Source organism: Adiantum capillus-veneris, chromosome 11 (assembly GCF_014529385.1).
Source record: "Adiantum capillus-veneris isolate H3 chromosome 11, ASM1452938v2, whole genome shotgun sequence".
Lineage (NCBI taxonomy): Eukaryota > Viridiplantae > Streptophyta > Polypodiopsida > Polypodiales > Pteridaceae > Adiantum > Adiantum capillus-veneris.
Genome location: NC_140941.1, coordinates 142,936,623 through 142,956,803, shown reverse-complemented (window position 1 = coordinate 142,956,803; position 20,181 = coordinate 142,936,623). Strand labels below are relative to the sequence as shown.

The window sequence follows — 20,181 nt, the reverse complement described above, 5'->3', positions numbered from 1 at the left end:
CACTAGGAGACATCTGAGTACAGAGTATTCCTAGTGCATTATTTAAAGTAATGACATGAGCATTGAGAACGGGAATATCTGTAAGGCCAACATGAACGGGTACTTCTGATGCATCACATTGGATGGGTGACAGGGAGCATCGAAAAGAAGTATTTGACCATCCGGGAACGAACATCTCTGATGCATCATAGGATGGGTGACATAGAGCATCGCAAAGGAGATTGTACCGTAAGTTCAGTAGGAAAGGACTAGGTGATGGGTATTCTTGATACGTCACAAGGTGGGTGACGGGTGCATCGGAAAGGGAATATCTATAGTTAGGAGGAAATTCTGAACTGCGTTGGAATTGTGCACAAGGAAAAGCAAGCACTTGAAAGAAGATGGGTTCATAGGAAACTTTGAGGAAAAACAGATTCTTTCTAAGGAAACAGAATTGCTTTTCGGGAAAGCAGATGCTTTCTCACGAGGAAGTCTATGTTGGCATTGCAACTCTGCATGTGATTGCATCCAGGGACGCCTGGGAAGTGCTGCGAAAGCATTGTTTTTAACTTATAAGAGGTTTTGGACAGATTCACACCATTTTTAAAGGTGACTGGTCGCCCACTTAATAAGTGGGCAGCCTATGATTAAATAAATTAGTATAAACCAACCAACAATTTTTCTCTCTTTTTCTGGCAAAATAGGAAAAAAATAAAAAAATAAATAAAAATAAAACGAAAAATGACCGCAATCTCTACGCGAGCAGCCAATGCTCTGCTATCTTTGCCATGGCCAGGGAGCTATAAAAGCATCATAAACCCTTTCCCAGAGAGATGATCAGCTTTTACAAGAAGAAGATGTTGTTGTAGATTTCATCCGCAAAGAAGACGTTGCCGGTGATGCCCATGGCTGCCCCAAGTGTACTAGATGTTGCCAGGCATAGTCACATGGGGACGGGGACGGGTCTCGGGGGGGGACATGGCAGGTCTCGGGGACGAGGACGTGGCAAAATAGGGAATGGGGGACGTGACAAGGGATGTGCTTTAAAAAACACTAGTTCTTTAATACTGAGACAACAGTGAATACTAAGAGCACGAGATTGCAAAGAAAAAGTGGGTTTTGCACTCATATTACATAATACCAAAATATAACAAAGGGCGTGCGGCGTGCGTGACACAACACACCATTGGTGTAGTGATCAAACATCAATCATCCTCGCCAAAGGGCAAAACATAATGATGTACAAGTGAAGAGTGCATAAATGGGAGTCAAAAAGGGAAGGACTCGAGTCAAGACTCAAGACTCAAGACTCGAGAGGTCTAGATTCTAGAATCTACATGTTGGCCCATGGTGCCAACTGAATGTCAACTGGCTCTGCATAGTCCATTTGATCCAAAAAATCATCCTCAAGTGGTGTTATCTCAATCTCTACCTCTGCATCTATCTGTGTCTCTGGGATAGGATCATCCTCTGTAAGTGCCCCCTCCGCGAAATCATCACTTTAGTATGACGTGGAAAGTATCTTCAAATTTGATGAGACATATATGAGATCATTGGCTCTCTGCACATCAACACGATTCCTCTTCTTTGAGGCTACATGAGCATACACACTCCAAAGTTGCTCCAAGAAACTCGTAGTGCATGCTTGGCTAAGAATGTGAATAGCCAAATCCTGTAAACCGCCCAATCCTGCCCCAAACTCCTCCCACCAAAGAGCACTCCCCATCTCAAAGCGAGATGCTTGTGCATCAGGCATGTGACAAATTTCTCCCTTTCCATTCCTGTAGACATTGATTTGCCTCCAAATCTCGGTCCTTTCCTTTGGATCGGGCACAAGGCACGCAAGGATGGTTTGCCAACCATTCATCACCTCTTTGTCCTTCCATTGGTTCCCTTGTTGGAAATGTGGTTCTACTACATAAGCGGCCGCATGAAAAGGAGAATGGTAGGCATTCCACCTTGACACACACAATTCTTGGATCTCCTCGTATCTACGTTATCAAGATTCAAAACAAATTTACAAACTCAAGAGAGTGAACTTGTAAAGCATAGGGAAAACTTAAAAGTGACTCGTGCGACGTGAATGCCTATCGGGGTCGGTCACAAGTTTTTCAAGAGAGTCAATCATGGTGTCCATGGCCTCATATATCTTGCCGATGCCAAGCTTCATGGAATTCAACACCCACAAGAGGTGGATGATAGGCTTCACCATTTTGGAGATTGTCTTTACTTCCTCCCACCATTCTGGCATGTCGGCCTATACTCAGCATGCCACTCCGTTGACACTTTTTGATGCGGGCATTTCCAAGAACTCATTACTAGTGAAGAGTCCCCTCAATGCCCCACTACATAAACTCAAGCGATGGAGCATAATAAAGTTGTAGGCGAAGCGAGTTTCCGAGTATTTAAGACGAGCTAGCTTTGACCTCTTTGAAAATTCAGCCCTCACCTATTTAGAAAAATGAAGTTTCAACATTCAAAACGAGAATTGGCCTTCCATATTGAAATTAGTTTTGAATTGAAATGAGATTGGTTAACACTTAATGGCTACCTTTTGGTGATTATGGATAAAAGTCACCATTGAATTTGCATGCTCAATGATGGGAGAAATCCATTCCAAGGCGCCTATATCTTTGAGAAGCTTGTTGAGGCAATGAGCCATGCAATATGTGACCGTGGTTTCTAGATAAAGGGATTCGATGATAGCTCCGGTGGCACCATTGCCATTTTCTCTATCGGGCCATAATGACATCATGCTTTCCCACCTTCTCAATGGTAAGCGCCCACTCCGATGCAAGTACTTGTGCACTCTTCCCGGTATGCATCATGGGAGTCAATGAAATACATCTCCCCCCCAAGAATATGCCATCACGCCATGAATGGAGTGGAGACGGGTATCACTCGATCCATCCACAATGAGGGATACCCTATTCTTCTTCCATGAAGCCCTTGTGGATGCACATGCCGCCTCCACCATGATTTTCTCCCTGTCAACAATAAGAGTGGTGCGCAAGCTCTTCAAAGAGGGAGGGACATATATGGGTCCAAACTCTCCGGTCTTCTATGCCATTTCTTTAAAATATGGAGATCTTTTATGTATAAAAAAAAGTGTAAATGAGACTTGAGTGATATACATTGTATAAACTAAATATTAAAGATTAATTCTTTATAGTGCTAAACAAGACGTGTCTTTTATAAGAAAAAGTTATTTGAGCATTGTGGGAATGGGATTTTTCCCATTTTACCTAATATGCACTTTTAGAAGTTAAAGTCTATAGAGCTTACCGTACTGCATTGAAAGCAATATGGTCGTGGTAGAAAACTTTTGCTACAGCGACATCTACCTCCTCTTTCAAGGCCGGTTTCCAACTATCTCCGAGAGTTGCTTGCCGCTTGGGTGGACGAGAATGAGGGAAAGATGACGATGAAGGGTTGGTAGAGAGTGGAGGTGGGCGGTCACCATTGGTGCCGGTTGATGCACAAAATGATACCGAAGGAGGGGATGCCAATGCTCGGATGAAAGCCACCGTGGACATCTCCCTGGGATTCACTGTGCGGCGCTTGGTACGATTATTCTTGGCTTCTTTTATATCCTCAAGAGTCTTCTCAAGGTTTAGGAGCTTTTGCTTCTCCTCTTTCAAGCCGGTTTGCGGGAAAAATTGAACTTGATGTCCTTTTTCATGAAGGAAGTGGGCGCGCACCTTCCTCAAGCGACCATTGCGCTCGTAGCCACAACGGTGGCACTTCCCATTAGGAAGGGAATGGGGTATAGGAGGGCCTCTTTATTTGGCATCTTAAGGAAATATTTAAAACTTAATCAAGCTTTGACAAAGGGCTAGAATGGTGGGGTAGATAGCCTAGACATGCCTTTATAAAAATACTTTTGCTTATTTTCTTGGAGGATTTATACAGATTTTACTAGATTTGGTTGGAGTTACTCTCCCCCCAAAAGCACCTTTTCAATTTTCAAATATTAAAAGTTTTCCTCTCTTGTCCCCTCTTTGTCTTCTCTCTCTTCTTATTTCTCCCCCTCCAAAAGTCTCCAAGCTCTCTTTCTCTCCCCTCAGCTGTTGAAAAGTGAAGATCTGCAATCTTTATCCCCACTCTCTCTCTACAACGTCCTGACATCTCTCTCTCCTCATCTTCTCATGCTAGGACATCTTTTTGTAAAGTAGGCTATCACACATCATTCTACCTGTGTAACATCTCCTTCTAGATTTGCAACCTCTTCCTCCATAGCTACAACATCTCCTTCTATACTTGCAACCTCTTCCTCCATAGCTACAATATCTCCTTGTAAACTTGCAACCTCTTTCTCCATAGCTACAACATCTCCTTCTAGGTCTGAAAACTCTTTCTCCATAGCTGCAACATTTTCTTCCAAATCTGCAACCTCTTTCTCCATAGATCCAACAGCTTCTCTTCCAAATTTGCAACCTCTTTCTCCATAGATGCAATAGCTTCTCTTCAAGATCTGCAACCTCTTTCTCCATAGCTCCAATATCTCATTCTAGATCTGCAACTTCTATCTCCATAACTCCAACTTCTAGGTTCCCAGTCCACTTTCGCTCTCTTCCCAAGCTTGCATCTCTCTTTTGAGCTCCATAACCTCTTTCTTGATGTGCAACATCAACTTTCCTACTCTAGCTCCCTATCTCCTTTCAAAATCCTTTTCACAGTTGCTGCAACATCTTCTTCTTAACTATGTGTATGTGTGTGTGTGAACTATGCACTATGCAAGTAATTTCTAGCAAGAGTATACTTGCTCATAGCTACCTGGCAAAGGATTACAATGCAGTATAGATCTACTATACATGGTGCCAATGTAGCAGAATGCAAGGGGTGTATGTAAGGCTTATGAAGGGTCACAAGTTTTCAATGTTGGCAAATGATCCTAAGGTAAGTGTCAGTTCCTGCAAAGCATGTGTGGTTAGTGTATTTTTTCCATGAATGAATTATTAGAGCTCTTTTTTCTTTGAAATTAGAAGGATTATTTATTAATAATCTCTTGTTTTAGCAGATTCTCCTATATTCAACAACATTGAAAATTGGTACTAGTGCCTCCAAAAGATGTTTTTTGAAAGTTGTTGTCAATGGTTGAAAAACTTGACGCCAATGCATTTCAGCAATCTAGGCCACAATGGTTTAAATTCAACAATGTTCAAATACTTGCTCTTGGAAGAGGTAAAGTTGTAATGTTTATATTGCAATCAAATTCACCTATGGATTTAAGAAATTCACAGTGTATTTAGATTCTAATATTGTAGATCCATGTGCTCACTTTTGATCTGCAGAAGGTGTAGTGCAAAAGTTAATAATGTGGAATTTCATGCCTACAATATTTGAAAAGTCAAGCCCTAGCGAGATATAATCAGTCACTTTGTGGCTCAATTGCAGAGCAAGAACCAACCAAGCCAAGATGGATATTCAAGTGTGGAACCAAATCTCAACAACCAAGAATCGGTTGAAAGTGTGCTAAACTTACAGTTGCAAAGAAAGGTGATGCAAATGGAAGGCCAAAAGACAGAGCAATAGAGTGGTAGTGAGAGAGAGAGACTAGATCTATTTCCTATGTACGAAACATTTAAGTGCACCACTCATATGCTAAGCAAGTGGGCCCATGTAATTGATTAAGGCAATACAATTTTTACCATCTTATTGTGTCATCTCTTTACTTGCACTAAACTTTGTCATTGTTTTGAAGTTACTTTATGTTGTCATTCAAATAGTTATTAACTATGTGCACTTGTCTTTAAATACTATTGTTTCTCTCATTTTTTATGCCCCACAAAAATTTGTGTTGAGAATCAAGTTAGCCAGTAACTTTTGTAGTTGATATATTCTTGTACATAATTGGATATCAATAGCAACTGGTGAAGGGATGGTCAAAAGGCACCATAAAACAAAGGAAAGATCATTATTCATATTTCTTAATAAAGGGCATCCAAATCTAAAATGTGAATAAGAAACATATAGCTGCTAATAGTACAATCAACCTTTATAGAAATTAAAAAGAGAATGGGATATAGAAGGGCCTCTTATTTGGAATTTTATGTATATACTTAAAACTTAATGGATCTTTGAACAAATTTTAAAATGGTGGGGGAGGTGGTGGACTTTATGACATATGCACAAAAGGGTGAAAGCATGTTAACCTGTCATGCTTTTTCATGTTCCGAACAATGCTAACTAGCACAATTTTAACATATGCCAACTAGTACAATAACTTGAGCTACATATCCAAGATCTATGACATATGATATATCAATAGAAAGCAATTGAAACAAGGAATCCAAATATACAACCTCCGACAAATTTTGATATTATTTGTAAAAAATTTACCGGACGCCCAAATTTTCGAAGATGTGCTAACTTGAAACTGCTAACTAGCACAAAAAGCGCGACAAGTTAACATGCTTTCACCCAAAAGTTCCTTGGGTCAAGTTAGTGGCTTAGACCACGCAGGACATGGTAGATTTTGATAATCTCACCATAACTTATGTATACAACATGAAATATTCATGGAAGTATAGTAAGTACTTAAAACATAATGAATCTTTGACCAAATTTCAAAATGGTGGGGGAGGTGGTGGACTTTAGGACAAATGCACAAAAGTTCCTTGGATCAAGTTAGTGGCTTAGACCACACAGGTCATGTTAGATTTTGGTAATCTCACCATAACTTATGTATACAATATGAAATATTCATGGAAATATAGTTTTAATATGTTAAAAACATTATAAGATTCAAATTTTGATTTGAAAGGACCCAAAAAATTATTTTTGAAAAAATAGAAGTTTATGCAATAGTTGCAGTTTATTGCTAAGCTTAAATGAGTATTGAATTCCATAAATCTTTATTGACATATTGTAGAAGCTTCACATTTGTACTACATACCTAAAAATGGTATTTTTTTAAAAAAAGAGCCAACTTAAGAAATACTTGACCTATTTTCATGACTTAGTGAAAATTCTTGCGATTTAACTAATTATTCCATTGAAGATGAACATGGAAATGCATTAAATATGGACCTTGATTTACCCTTGTAATTTTTATTTTAGAAAATCACATTTGTAAGACCCCCATAATGAGGACAAGCTATCCTACATGAGAGAAATCACTCACCGGAAAACTAAAATAACTCGTCAAAACCCCAAAAAGGCTCACCGGAATATTCCCATTTATAAGAATATATTTACTGGATTGTGGCTGAAAGAACGGAACTTTCCATGCGAGGTCATGTTCTCGGGGTAGAGTACGGCCAAATCATACCTATTTTGCACCAAAGAACCCGACCGGGCGGGTTTTCGAGACCCGAGAGGCCCGGATCTAGCCCCGTGCGCCACGATGCGAAAATGGCCTGTTTTTGCGCCGTGGTGCACGGGGCTAGATCCGGGTCCCTCGGGTCTTGAAATCCCACCCGGTCGGGTTATTTGGTGTAAAATAGGCATGATCTGGCCGCCATTTTTGCGTTGTGGCACACGGGGCTAGATGCGGGTCCCTCGGGTCTTGAAAACCCATCCGACCGGGTCCTTTCGTGCAAATTAGTACATGCTACATTTTTTGAGAGAAAGAATGAAACTTTCCATGTGAGGTCATGTTCCCAGGGTAGATTACGGCCAAATCACGCCTATTTTGCACCAAAGAACCCGGTCGAGTGGGTTTTCGAGACCCAAGGGTCTTGGATCTAGCCCCGTGCGCCACGTCGCGAAAATGAAAATGTTTGACCTCAACTATGGCAAAACATTCCATTGACTCCCACTCTGCAAAGTTAGATGGAAAATATATGAAGGAAAAACACACCAAATTATGCATATATTGAAACAACCTAAAAGGTAAAAGCATAAATGGTACAATCCAAAACATTTAAATATAAGCAAAACATGTACACTTTTCAAGAAACCTGGATTGAGGCAAAGACATGTCAAGCACCAACAGAGAAGCTATATACACATGTTGTACCTTCGTAGATGCTTGCCATCTTGAGTTTGCTTGAAACCCACAATCTTCCTCTTCCAATGATGTGTCTGAGAAGCCATATATTTGCTTTACACCTTGTGTAAACTCCATGAGCTTGGTTGCATTTTCACCCACATAAACCATTTGTAGTCATGATAGCAAGTGAAGAACCGCTATCGTCTTGCATATTTTTGCAACTTATGGAGTCAATAAAACTCCCACATTGATGAGCACCTAAAGAATCCATGAAATCAACGTAACACACACTCTGACAAAAATGAAGATTAGTTTATATACACGATTTTTATTAGTGCAAGGTAACAAGAAATGCTAAGATATATACAAAGACAGACAATGATACTGCCACAAATCACTACAAGAAAGATGGAAACAAAAACCGGTATGGTGAGTGAGCAAAGATACAAGAACATTGAAAATAGGAATGAATCTCATTGTTCTTACCAACACATATGCTGAAGAAGCCTAACAATCTTACCCAACAATGCTCCTATGCAAAATCTCCAAAAGATGTGGATGAGTGAGGGGAGATCATTTCAGATCTAGATGAGGAACAAGGACCACGGAAGGTGTTGATGAAGATACTCAAGAAGCAGCCATTGCTTAAGATCTATACTTTCATGTCGAGGTTTGAAGGCGAGATTAAGTGATTAACCTCACCTTCACACCTAGATGAGGAAGAAGGAGCAAAGAAGGTGTCAATGAGGACACTCCAAAAGCAGTTGTGTTGCAGATCTGCAGCTTTCCATAGAGGTGTGAAGGTGAGGCTAAGTGATCAATGGAGAAGGGAGGTGTTGATGAAGATACCATACAAGTATCCAATGTTGTAGATCTACGGCTTTCTGTAGATGTGTGAAGGTGGGGCTGGGTGATCAATGGAGAAGGGAGGTTTCAAACCTCTCCTGCAAAAGGTATTTGAAGGGAAAAGTGGGCTTGAAGAGGGAGATGCAGGTCTCATAGCTAGAGGGGAGAGAGAGTAGATGTAGCAGCCTTAGAGAGAGTAAATAGGAGAGAGAATGTTAGCATGTTTTTTGAAGACCCCCTTTTAGGGAGGAAGGTGAGAGGAGTCAATAGCCTCTAGAGAGATAAAGAGTGGGTTTTTACCCCAGCTTTATTAAAAAAGGTTCAAATTTTCTTATTTTCTTCTTTTATTAGTAGAGAAAAGACCCCTCCACCTCTAGGCCTATAAGTTTGACCACTCACTTTTAGAACCTGCCACACCCACCATTTCATCCACATGGCAGCCCCCCATTTGCTCATTCCTTAATCTCATTTTTAATCCCATGGCAAATAAAGAGGCCCTATTATACCCCATTCCCTTCCTAATGCATGGATTGCTTCCACCTCCAACACCGGACTTGGGAGCAATCACCTCATTCCACCATGTCCATGTGAAGTCGGCGGAGGAAGGGGGTTGAGAAGCAGCGGTGGGGCCGGAGGAAGGAGAAGGAGGAGGGCTTAGAGAAGCTTCGGATCCATCTTGAGATGCCATTGATGATAGATATTGGAGAAAGCTTGAAGAGAAGGAAAGAGGGGTAGGCTTCAAGGCTCAACCCTTCAACTTGGAGAGGAGGGGAGATGGGAGAGGAAGAGAGAGGGAGAGGAGAAAGGGACTCGAGAGTCAAGAGACTCAAGGGTGGAGCCTCGAAGGGCAACTTCAAACTTGGTTCTTGGCACTTCCAAGGCTTGGGCAATGAGAACTTCAAGGAAGTGGCCTTGAGGCTTGGGTGCTCTTAAGTAGAAAGAGCTCCCCCCAAAATGGGCATTTGAATTTCAAAAATCCGGCCCCCGCAATCCGCCCCGTGCCCGCGTCCCATCCGGCAGTGTCACCAGGGACATGCATCCCGAGACCTGTCCCACCCCCCTCCCCGTGAGGGACGTCCCCCCGTCTCAAAAACACATCCCCGTCTCCGTCCCGGCATCCCTCGTCTCGTCCCCGCACAAAGGCCCCGTCCCCCCGTCCTTTGTCTCTATGTCACCAGGACCCAGTGCACGAGTTTCCTTGCGAAGAAGTGCATACGGAGGGTGTATCCATCACAACAAGCTGCTGTTTTTCTCTATTTTCAGCCCATAAACGTCGTAGTGACAGCGGCTGATTTATAAGAAGGAACCCAAGAACACACCTCTTTTGTGTGTAGGATTGGAAGAGAGGATTTTCTATGTAGAAATCTCTTCCGAGAACTTCTTTTCGAGAATCGAGTTGCGTTTAGGGCGTCGAGACTTTGAAGGTAACGATTTTCATGTTATGATCTCTAAGTATTTGTTTGCAAGTGTACTTCCTCTTAGTGACGGAGTAGGAGTAGGGAAGGGCATGAGCCTCTATAGGAGAAAGCGCTCTAAGGAACTAGAGCCAGATCAGCCCAAAGGGTTTCGTACCCAAGTTTGGGAAGTAGATCCACGGATCGGAGAAAGGTAGTCTCTCGAGTTGTGATCTGGAAGTTGGGATTCCCAAGTAAGGACTTCATGTTCGGGAAAGCAAAGTTATTCTAGGGGAAGAGGACTCTGGAAACAGAGTGGGAAAAGAGAGTTGCAGGGATGCCATGCCCTGAGTCTCGAAGGCGAGATCCAGAGGCAAGAACCTTAGTTCTCAAGGATTTGGAATAAGGAACCGAAGTTCCTTGGAATAGGGTTTTTCCCTAGGAATCGGAAGCTGAGTCTTCCAGGAACCATCAAGTCTTATTCTAGAATGAACGTGGTGATAGCCGACTTTCGAAAATCAAAGAAAAAAAAGAAAAAAAAAACTCATTTCCCCCCCCCCGCGACGGGCATTGGATGAAATAACACCCTATCTCTCTCTCTCTCCCTCATTCTCCCTACATACCCCCCCCACCCCCCCCCCCCCTAATATCCTCTCTCCCAATTTAACCCCACTCTCAAACCCCCCCAGCCAGGCGGAAGCTTTGAAAAAAACTCCCGACCTCTCTCTCGTGCTCCCTCAGTGTGAGCCGCATGGAAACCCCCCCCCCCCCCCTCCTCTCTCCGTATTCTTACACTCACCCTTTACATTCCCCCTCACATAGAACCCCCCCTACTCTCATTACCCCCTTCCTTTTTGGCCCGCCAATATTCCCTCCCCGACCCCTCACTCCTCTTCCCCACCCGCTCGCATCACCCTCCCCTCGGCCTCATTCCCCACCCCCTCTTGGCCCGCTAATATATTCCCTCACTCCCACCCATTGACTTGTTTCCCTCCCCTCGTCCTCAAGCTCCCATGCAAGACAGTAGAACCCCCCCCCCCTCTCTCTCTCACCCACACATCTCCCCTACCCCACTCCAAAGCCTCACCCCTCCCTCTCCCTCACACACTCTCTCTCTCTTATCCACACCTCACCCCTCCCTCTCCCTCACAATCTCTCTCTCAGCTCAGTCCACAGACACTCTCTCTCTCTCTCTCACTCGGGCGCTTAGGCCACGCATGAGGAATCCTCTCTCTCTCTCTCCTTCTCACGAACAGTAGCAATAGGACCACTCTCTCTCTCTCTCTCACCATACACACACACACACACACAATCACCCCCCCCTCCCCTCTCTCCCCTTCAGTGTTGTGCGCTCAGTCCGCAGGACCACCTTCTCTCCCACCCGGGCGCTCACGCACCGTAGCAGGCCATCCATACACACACACACACACACACACACCCCGCACACACACTCTCTCTACCCCTACCCCATTCCCTCCCCCCCCCTCCACCTCGCGCAGTAGAAAGCAGACCATCCGCCATCCACCATCAACAGAAAAAAAAGCAGGCCATCCGCCATCAACAGAAAAAAAAACCAATATATATATATATATATATATATATATATATATATATATTATTATATAAAGCCCCCCTTCCCATGCACGTTTTTCGCACAGACATACATATACATACACACGCACCCGCCCTCATGCACGAATACACACACACACGCATATACGCACAACACCAAAAATACAAAGGAGGGGAAACGATTACGACATCGACGAATAAAGAAGAAGGATCCAAAGCATGCGCCGCCAACAACAAAAAGAGAAAATGCACCGAAGGCATGCCCCGATTGAATCCGAAAATAAGTACGCTCGACACCGACGCATCGGCAGCACACCATTTGCCGGCAACACGCAACCACGACGCCATCCCAATAATTTATAGGTTATTTTCATCATTATCTTCAGTTTTCACCCGAGCCATTGTAAATTTCCATTTTCTGTAAATATCCTCTCTCTAGGTGATGGTCACAAAGGCCCACCTAGAGATTCCCATCTTTTAATAACCTCCCAAAACAAAGCAAGGGTCAACCACATCAGGCCCACCACTTGCTTTGTGTCCCCGATTAAGCTTACCCTAACCACACTGGGATTACCATAATCCAAGCAGCCAACACCTATAAATTGGCACTGAGAGGTCACTATCGGGGGGGGGGGGCAATTCATGAGGAGCCAAGCATTTGGTAGAGTGTAGTGGGAAGGATTGACACGATCACTATCGGGGGGGGGGGCAATTCATGAGGAGCCAAGCATTTGGTCGAGTGTAGTGGGAAGGATTGACACTATCACCATCACGGGGAGGGGGCTTGTATGTTGGGTTTGCCTTGGGAATTGCACCATACGAAGGGAACCACATCCATCTCTCGACTCCAATGGTCGCTGCACACACGTATGCACGCTCTTGGTCGTAAGTATTCACAATCATTGAGTCGTTTTAGAGAACGCACCAAGTAGGTTGCACCACCTCCTCTCCCTACCTCTCTACCACCACGGCATGCCACTATGTAAATATTGCAGAAATAATTCACCCTCACACCCCCAAGGGTTTTCATCATTTGCAAATATCTCTCTCTCTCTCTCTCTCTCTCTCTCTCTCTCTCTCTCTCTCTCTCTCTCTCTCTCTCTCTCTCTCTCGATGTGTAGGTTTTCGGTGTGCATATCATCATGGTTTTGCGTCCTAGCCGCGCAAAGCTAGGTGGTGCCCCCTGTTCACTTTACCGTGGCAGCTCGAGGCGCGCCATTCGGCCCCCGACGATTTAGAGGCTGTCAGGGTTCGGGGTCCGCTTTGCGTCCGTCATTTGGTGTCCCCATGGAGGAGGGATTTTCTAAGACCCTTCAGTTTACAATGTTGAAAGTGACGCCCACTATCAATCATGGACGAGTTGTTGGGGTATAGGCGCATGTGCCTTGCCCGACGGCCCAGAGTCTGGGCGCCCACTGACTTGTATACCTTATACATAGCATAAGTGTATAGGGGTTTGCTCACTCTTTGGAGTCTCCCCACCCATATCTGTGTTGTGTCTCTTCTTCTCTCTCTCTCACTCTCCGTCTATGGTGCTCCCCGATCCCCTTCAATTGGTATCAGAGCGTAGGTACGGAGGGAGCGCGTGTGTGCACAGTCACGACGACAGCGGAGAGCCAGTTTCATTCCCAAAATCGCGTCCGCACGCGCGCACTTTCAAGAGTGCAAACAGGGTTTCGACTTCGGCATCGGCAAATTCAGCTTTTCGAGAGCGTTTCCTCCAGTTGTCCTGATGTTTTACCCCCCTTTCGAAGCCATTCGAGCCATCAAAAACTTCATTCGAGCTACGGTTGAGGAGCTACATTTTTCAGCCTTCTTTTGGCAGTTTATGCTGCGTTTTTGGGTCGAAACGGAGGTTTTTTGGCATAGCTTTCACACCCAAACTCGGATACATGTGATCCAGGAGTCTACCTTGGGGTTTTGGCACGCTCCGGACGCGCTTGTTGTATTAGAATTTTAAAATTATGAACGCTGAATTTTCTGCAGTAGCAGTTGTTTATTGTGTGTCGAGGATTCCACACATGGTTTGCTCTCAAATGTGAGAGTGATATTTGTTGCAAGTTTCCTCACAGGTGGGAGGATACGATGTATGCCTTATGTGGTTTGATGCTCAGGGAGACTAATGTGATTGCATTTTGTGCTCGGCAATGTATACCTCGAGCATGTTTTTTGGCAGTCACAGGTAGAGCAGATATTTGTGTACTAGATTTGCGGGTGTTTGCAATGATGCATGCAAAGTGTGGAGATTGGTGCATGCATTTGGAGTGCGGTTTGATGCGCTTTGGTTGCTCATGGTTTTGAGCGTGCAGTCAGTTTGGTTACTGGTTTTGTGGCCGTTTTACTGACGAAACTCTGGCGATATTTTCCCAGGAGTTTTATGCGCATCATTTATGCGATCTAGGTAGAGATTGCGAGTTGCGCTCAGCATTTGCGTGCGGTGTTCTCTGCAGGTGGGAGATTTGTGCGTGTGTATGCATCGATACCGCACAGTGTGGGCTTGGTGATTAGCTCACGGTTTGACAGGCGTACAGTTATCTTGGCACACTCACAGGAGTGAGTATTGTGGTGTATGCTTGTGTGGCTACGAGCTAGGTAGACGGATTCGAGCACTAATGGCTTGAGGTTTTTCAGCAGGTTTCAGCTACAGGTTTACAAGTTTACAGGCAGGTTTGAGGGCTTATTTGGGTGCTGAATTTTCAGCCATTGTTTCCTCTTTGCAGGTGTCCATGTATGGCTCAGTTGTAGGCTGATTTGGGACACATTCGTGACTTGTTTATGCAGCTGTTTAAGAGCTGAATTTTGGGGCTGTTTTGGGGCTGATTTGCAACCATATTTTACAGCCATATTTGCAGACTTTTGTTGATGTGATTCGAGCCAGTTTAGGGCTGATTTGGTTGACATTTTCTACTCATTGTTGGTTGCTCTTTTGCGAGCATTATGGCTGATTTTTCATTTGACTTCCAGCGTTATGGTCTGACACAGTTTGATGGTGCAGATTTTGTTGCTTGGAAGGAGCATATGCTTGTTGCATTGGCGGATTTGGGGCAGGATAAACCCTTGTGTGGTTTATCGGCGAGGCCCAAGTCTATGTGTGAAGATGATTGGCAGGATCTTGATGAGTTGGCAATGTCTACGATTCGTTTGCATCTGGTTGAGTCTGTTGACTGGCAGGTCTCGAGGGAGACTACAACTCATGCTTTATGGTAGAGTTTACATGCTATGTACGTGACATCCATGTCTACTGGGGAGTCTAGTCCCACTTCTATGTCCATGGGAGAGATAGGTCCCACACACAAGTCTCGACGGCATAGAGACTTGACATGTTGGCATTGTGGACATAGAGGGCACATTAGGCGACGATGTTTCAGGCATTTGAGACAACGGAGGCGACAAATGCGTGATGCAGATTTGGGCATGACAGATGCTAGTGAGATCAGTACGGTGGTTACTGAGTATGCTTGTGACGGCGATGTCACATTTACATCTAGCTTGTCTTCAGACGATCTTATGTCTACGGATTGCATATCGGATTGCACATTGTTTTCACAGTGGTTACTAAATTCAGATGCTACATTCCATGTCACGTTGCATCGTGAGTGGTTTAGCACGTTTTCTAGTGGGAGACTTGGTTGTGTGCACATGGCTGATGGTGCTGTGTATGACATTGAGGGTGCAGGAGACGTATGTTTGTCCTTGCCCAGTGGTATGAGATTTACCCTGCGTCATGTGCGTTATGTGCCAGATCTGAGACGGGATTTGATCTCAGTTAGACAGTGACGGGATAGTGGATGTCGGGTATCGCTGCTTGAGCGATCTTTTGCGTTGCATTTGGGTTCGCTAGTGATTGCGAGAGGTGCCAGGAGTGGTACAGGTTACCCATTGCATGTGGATCACGGGAGAGACGGTGTTGTCTCTGTGATCATGCAGCCAAGTAGAGAGCGAAAGAGCAGGCGAGTCTCTTTTGCTTGTGGGTTGTAGGGTACTTTGCATGGAGTGCAGAGTAGTGAGCTTGTTGTGCACACAGTTGGGGCATGACTTGAGCAGTCACACAGAGAGGTGACAGAGTCAGACATGCATGCTTTGCTAGTGACTGAGCAAAGCAGAGAGTCAGTTGTGCGAGATACTTCTATGCAGGATAGACAGGTAGAGCGGTCTTGCTCTAGTGAGTCACGACAGGAGGACGTTGTGCAAGAGTCTATGCATACGGAGTTAGAGCATGAGAGCTCTAGTGAGTCACAGCAGATTGAGTGGTCATGTTTGCAGTGGATGATTGCAGAGGATACTGAGATGTCAGCGATATTTCAGTCATTCCTTTCTATGCTCGACAGTGAGCATGGGGATATAGTTGTGCAAGATATGTCTTCCAGCAGACACCTAGAGCAGCTGGTTTGCTCTGAGGTTGCACGACAGGCTGATGCGTCTTTTGTGGACAGTCAGGAGATGCATGTGGCTGACACGCCTTGTCGGTCAGAGATGCCTATTGCCAGGGATATATATGTTCATGCATGCTCCGTAGAGCTAGCAGGGCCCGCTAGCATTGCATCGACATTCGGTGGTCTCATGTATGAGATGCTGATCTTGAGACCGGATATCGCAGCTGTAGTGGGAGCATTTGCAGTTGGGGTTGTCAGTCGTTTGTTGATTGATGATGGCATAGTGCACGAGGGAGATATGCAGGTATTGCGTACATACTTGCAGTATGTGTGCGGTACGTCTGGTGGTGTATGGACTTACACGAGAGCAGGACAGCCGGATGCACACGATCACATCCAGCCAGTGGGCATCGGTTGAGAGCGGTTTTCTCTCGCCTTTTGTAGTCTTTAGACTGATTCTCTTGCTTAAAGGCACAGTCGCCTTTAAGTGGGAGGTTGTTGGGGTATAGGCGCATGTGCCTTGCCCGACCGCCCAGAGTCTGGGCGCCCACTGACTTGTATATCTTATACATAGCAAAAGTGTATAGGGGGCTGCTCACTCTTTGGAGTCTCCCCACCCATATCTGTGTTGTGTCTCTCCTTCTCTCTCTCTCACTCTCTGTCTGTGGTGCTCCCCGATCCCCTTCACGAGTGGTTGAAGGAATTTTCTAACTGGAGGACGGAAGAAGAGGAGACGAAGGAGGCACTAGCCGCCTTCATTGAGGTGCTACTGCCAGGCTGCAGTGTCATCAGCATTCAAGAGGTAATTTCTCCATCTCGTGTTGCTCGTTCTAACTATAAATCGGAAGCATCAGGTGTGAGATTGGTGAAGTGCCATCACTGTTGTCAACCAAGGCACACTGTCAATGAGTGCCAGCAACGAAGGCAGCGAAAGGGCTGAAGTCATCTACATCGACATTCATCGTGAAGAAATCATTCACGTCAAGGAAGGGAAGCAAACGGTGAGACCTCTTTTCCCTAAAGAAGCTGCATTCAAAGATATAACTCTAAAGTGGCCGAAATGGGCTGCTCGAGCCAAAGGCAAGGAGAAGATAAGCCAGTCTGGAAACACATGACCCCGAAGGGAGAAGCATCTGGCCAAGCAAGTGCTTCAAGCTCAGAAAGCCGGGTTGTACCCACTTTTTCAAAGAAGAAGTCATCCGAAGCTAAGCGGCGGAAGGTCACCTACCGATTCGCACAACGCATGCGAGTGCTACCAATCCACTTCGATAATCCAGAAGAAGAAGTGGTAAGAAGATTCCCATGTCCTAGAGAAGAGTGGTTCGGCTACTGCTCTCGTTGTTTTGGGAAGCGAGTGGAGGACCTTCCTCCTCTCCCTGTACAAATTATCCTGAAGAAGCTCTCTACCACGGGAGAAACCCAGTGGGCTAGAGACGAGCTGCAACTGAATGGAGTAGAATTCATGCAGCACGCCGATTACAAAAATTACCTGCAATTGCTATTAGCCAAGAGGCTGGGAGTGGTCAGACACGTCGCCATCACCCCGTACGTGCTGAGCAACGAAGGAAAGGTAGAGCCCATGAAAGGCGACGACCTCTTGTGGATGTGCCGACTCATCAACACTGGCACGGTAAGAGTATAAGTAAGTATTCCACCCTCTGTGCATGATGAAAAACAGGCCGACGACATTCCCGTTCAGATTCCTGCAGCATATACATGTGAATATCTATGTAGATAGGAAAGTCTTCTACCAACAGAAGATCGTTTACCTATTCGGTGCGGCGGTACTAGGAGAAATCCTCAATTCCCCGAACCCTATCATTCTCCCCATATTAGATTACCATCATTCCTTTAATGTCTCTATTTTTATTCTGTTTTGACCTATCCACCCACCCCTGTAAAAAGCCGCTATTGTTGATGTAAAAGAAAAGAAAAAAGAAAAAGGAAAAAGTTTTGTAATTTCCTGAGTCACCACCATGGCAAGTGTTTCTTTCCGCACGTTCAGTGGAAAGAAGGGAGAGGATCTCACCACCGACTTTTTGGATGATTTCGACATTGCTTGTGTCATCTCCAACAAAGACGACGACGTTTCACGACTTAGAATTTTTCCTCCCCTGATGAAAGTAGAGGCCAAGTCCTGGTATAATGCATTGCCCCAGGCTACCAAGAATGCATGGGATGTGTTAAGGGCTGCTTTTGTAAAGAGGTTTGGTGGAGGCACAACCTTGGAGAAGCTATGGCAACTACTGACAGAATTAAAGCAGCGAGGCCTGCTGGAGTATGCCACCTACGAGTCAAAGTTTGTGGAATTATGGGAGAGATGGGTTGCCACACTGGAGGAAGGCAAAGGAGCGCCTAATTTCCTAAAAAAGGACCGTTTCATTGCTGGTCTATGGTCGCCGCTTAGAGAGAAGGTGAAGGGAAGGTTTCCTGCAACATATGAGTTGGCAGTCGAAGTAGCCCGCCTTAAAGATAAGAAGCTGCGAATGCAAGCAAGAGTAAACGAGTCAGAGGAAACAAGCTCGGCCTGACCAAACCCAGTGGCTGCAACAGCCAATCATAGAGTCCAACCACACGAGGCATCAAAAGAACAGCAAGACCTGCTGATTCGCATCACCAACTAGAGAGTTTATCTGTGCATCTGGTGCAGCAAGGGCATGCATCTGGCAGAAACCTAGAAAAAGGAAGGGGACAATGAAGGCAGAACCCAGAGTACCACTATTACAACTGCGGGGAAGATGGTCATGGAATGTACTACTGTCCACACCCGAGGAGGCAGAATTTCAATAGAGGGGGGAGACAGAACCAGATCTCTCCGCCAAGAGCAAGACCACCACCACCTAGGCAGCCAGGAACAATCCCATCGGTCCAAATCCTTCAACCACCTATACAACAGCAAACGCCACCCCAACCTCTCATTCCGCCACTACCCCCACCACCTGCTGTGAACCAAGCGGTGAGTGTTATTAGCTTGGAGTCCAAAGGGAAGGATAAGGTAGAAGAGTCAACTCGAGAGAAGCACAAAGGAAAAGCGAAGGTAGAAGAAGTGGATGCTATGGGAGTGAAGCGTGTGAGGCACGAGGAGGCATCTCAAAGAGAAGAGAAGATGAAAGGGAAGGCCGAGTCTAGCAAGCAAGCAGCTAAATCACAGTGGAAGATAGACATCGTGGACTTCTCACTAGGTGAGTATGCAAAACCCTATGACTTAGTTTAGGATGTGTTAATGCAGGGCCCGAAGATAACCTGGCCCCAATTACTCCACCTTGCACCCAGAATGAGGAGGCAATGGACGAAAATGGTAAGTACCAGGAAATCAAGACCCAGGATAGCTGGGGCTATCTCTGGGAGGGATCTCAACGACATCCTACCAACCATGGATGCTCACATCAAGGGGTAACGGATTTCAAACGTCTAAATAGATGGTGGGGCGCAAATATGTTAGGAAATAAGACGTAGCTAAATAGATTTTTGAGTAGATTACTTAATGGAGAGAGATAGATTTCACACACAAGAGATTATAGAGTAGAGAGAGAGAGAGAGAGAGAGAGTACACACGATATACGTGGTTCACCCAATGTGGGCTACGTCCACGGGAAAGCAGCCACTCAATGGATTTAGCACTTCAAAAGAAGAAGTAGTTTACAAAGGGATTAAACCCTTGATAGAGCTCCCGCCTTGCTTCACTCTCACCACCTCACACTCACCTTGTTGCATCAACTTCACACTATAAAATGTGTGTAGAAATGGCCTTCTTTTATAGGCCAAAAGGGTTGCCCTCTCCTATGAGCTACAGCCATGTGTAGCCACCCTTGTGCGAATAAGTCCAAATCGAACCCTCCAATTCACCCATGTGTGGCCGCCCTTGAGAAGACAAGTCCGCTTTTGAATTCGGCCACCGGCCACCGGCCATTGACTTCCGATCACCGACCACCGGCTATTGACTTCCGACCACCGGCCAACCGATCGGTTGTTTTTCGACCACTTTCCGGCCGCCGTCCGGCCATAATATTCCGGCAAAAAGGAATATTCCAGCGGAAAAAAAAGTCTGGGGGGCCTCCACCCCCAAGGCCTCTAAAGTTGC

The 20,181-nt window shown here is 45.3% G+C and overlaps 1 protein-coding gene across 1 annotated transcript; it reads right to left on the bottom strand.

The window, feature by feature from the left end:
- Positions 1 to 4,165: 4,165 nt before the first annotated feature.
- Positions 4,166 to 4,488, bottom strand: LOC147448142 (uncharacterized). Its single transcript, XM_086524500.1, has 2 exons — positions 4,461 to 4,488; positions 4,166 to 4,416 (listed from the first exon to the last, which is right to left on the bottom strand). The coding sequence occupies exons 1-2, from the start codon at positions 4,486 to 4,488 to the stop codon at positions 4,166 to 4,168; spliced, it is 279 nt and encodes a 92-aa protein (XP_086380626.1).
- Between the last annotated feature and the right edge of the window lie 15,693 nt (positions 4,489 to 20,181).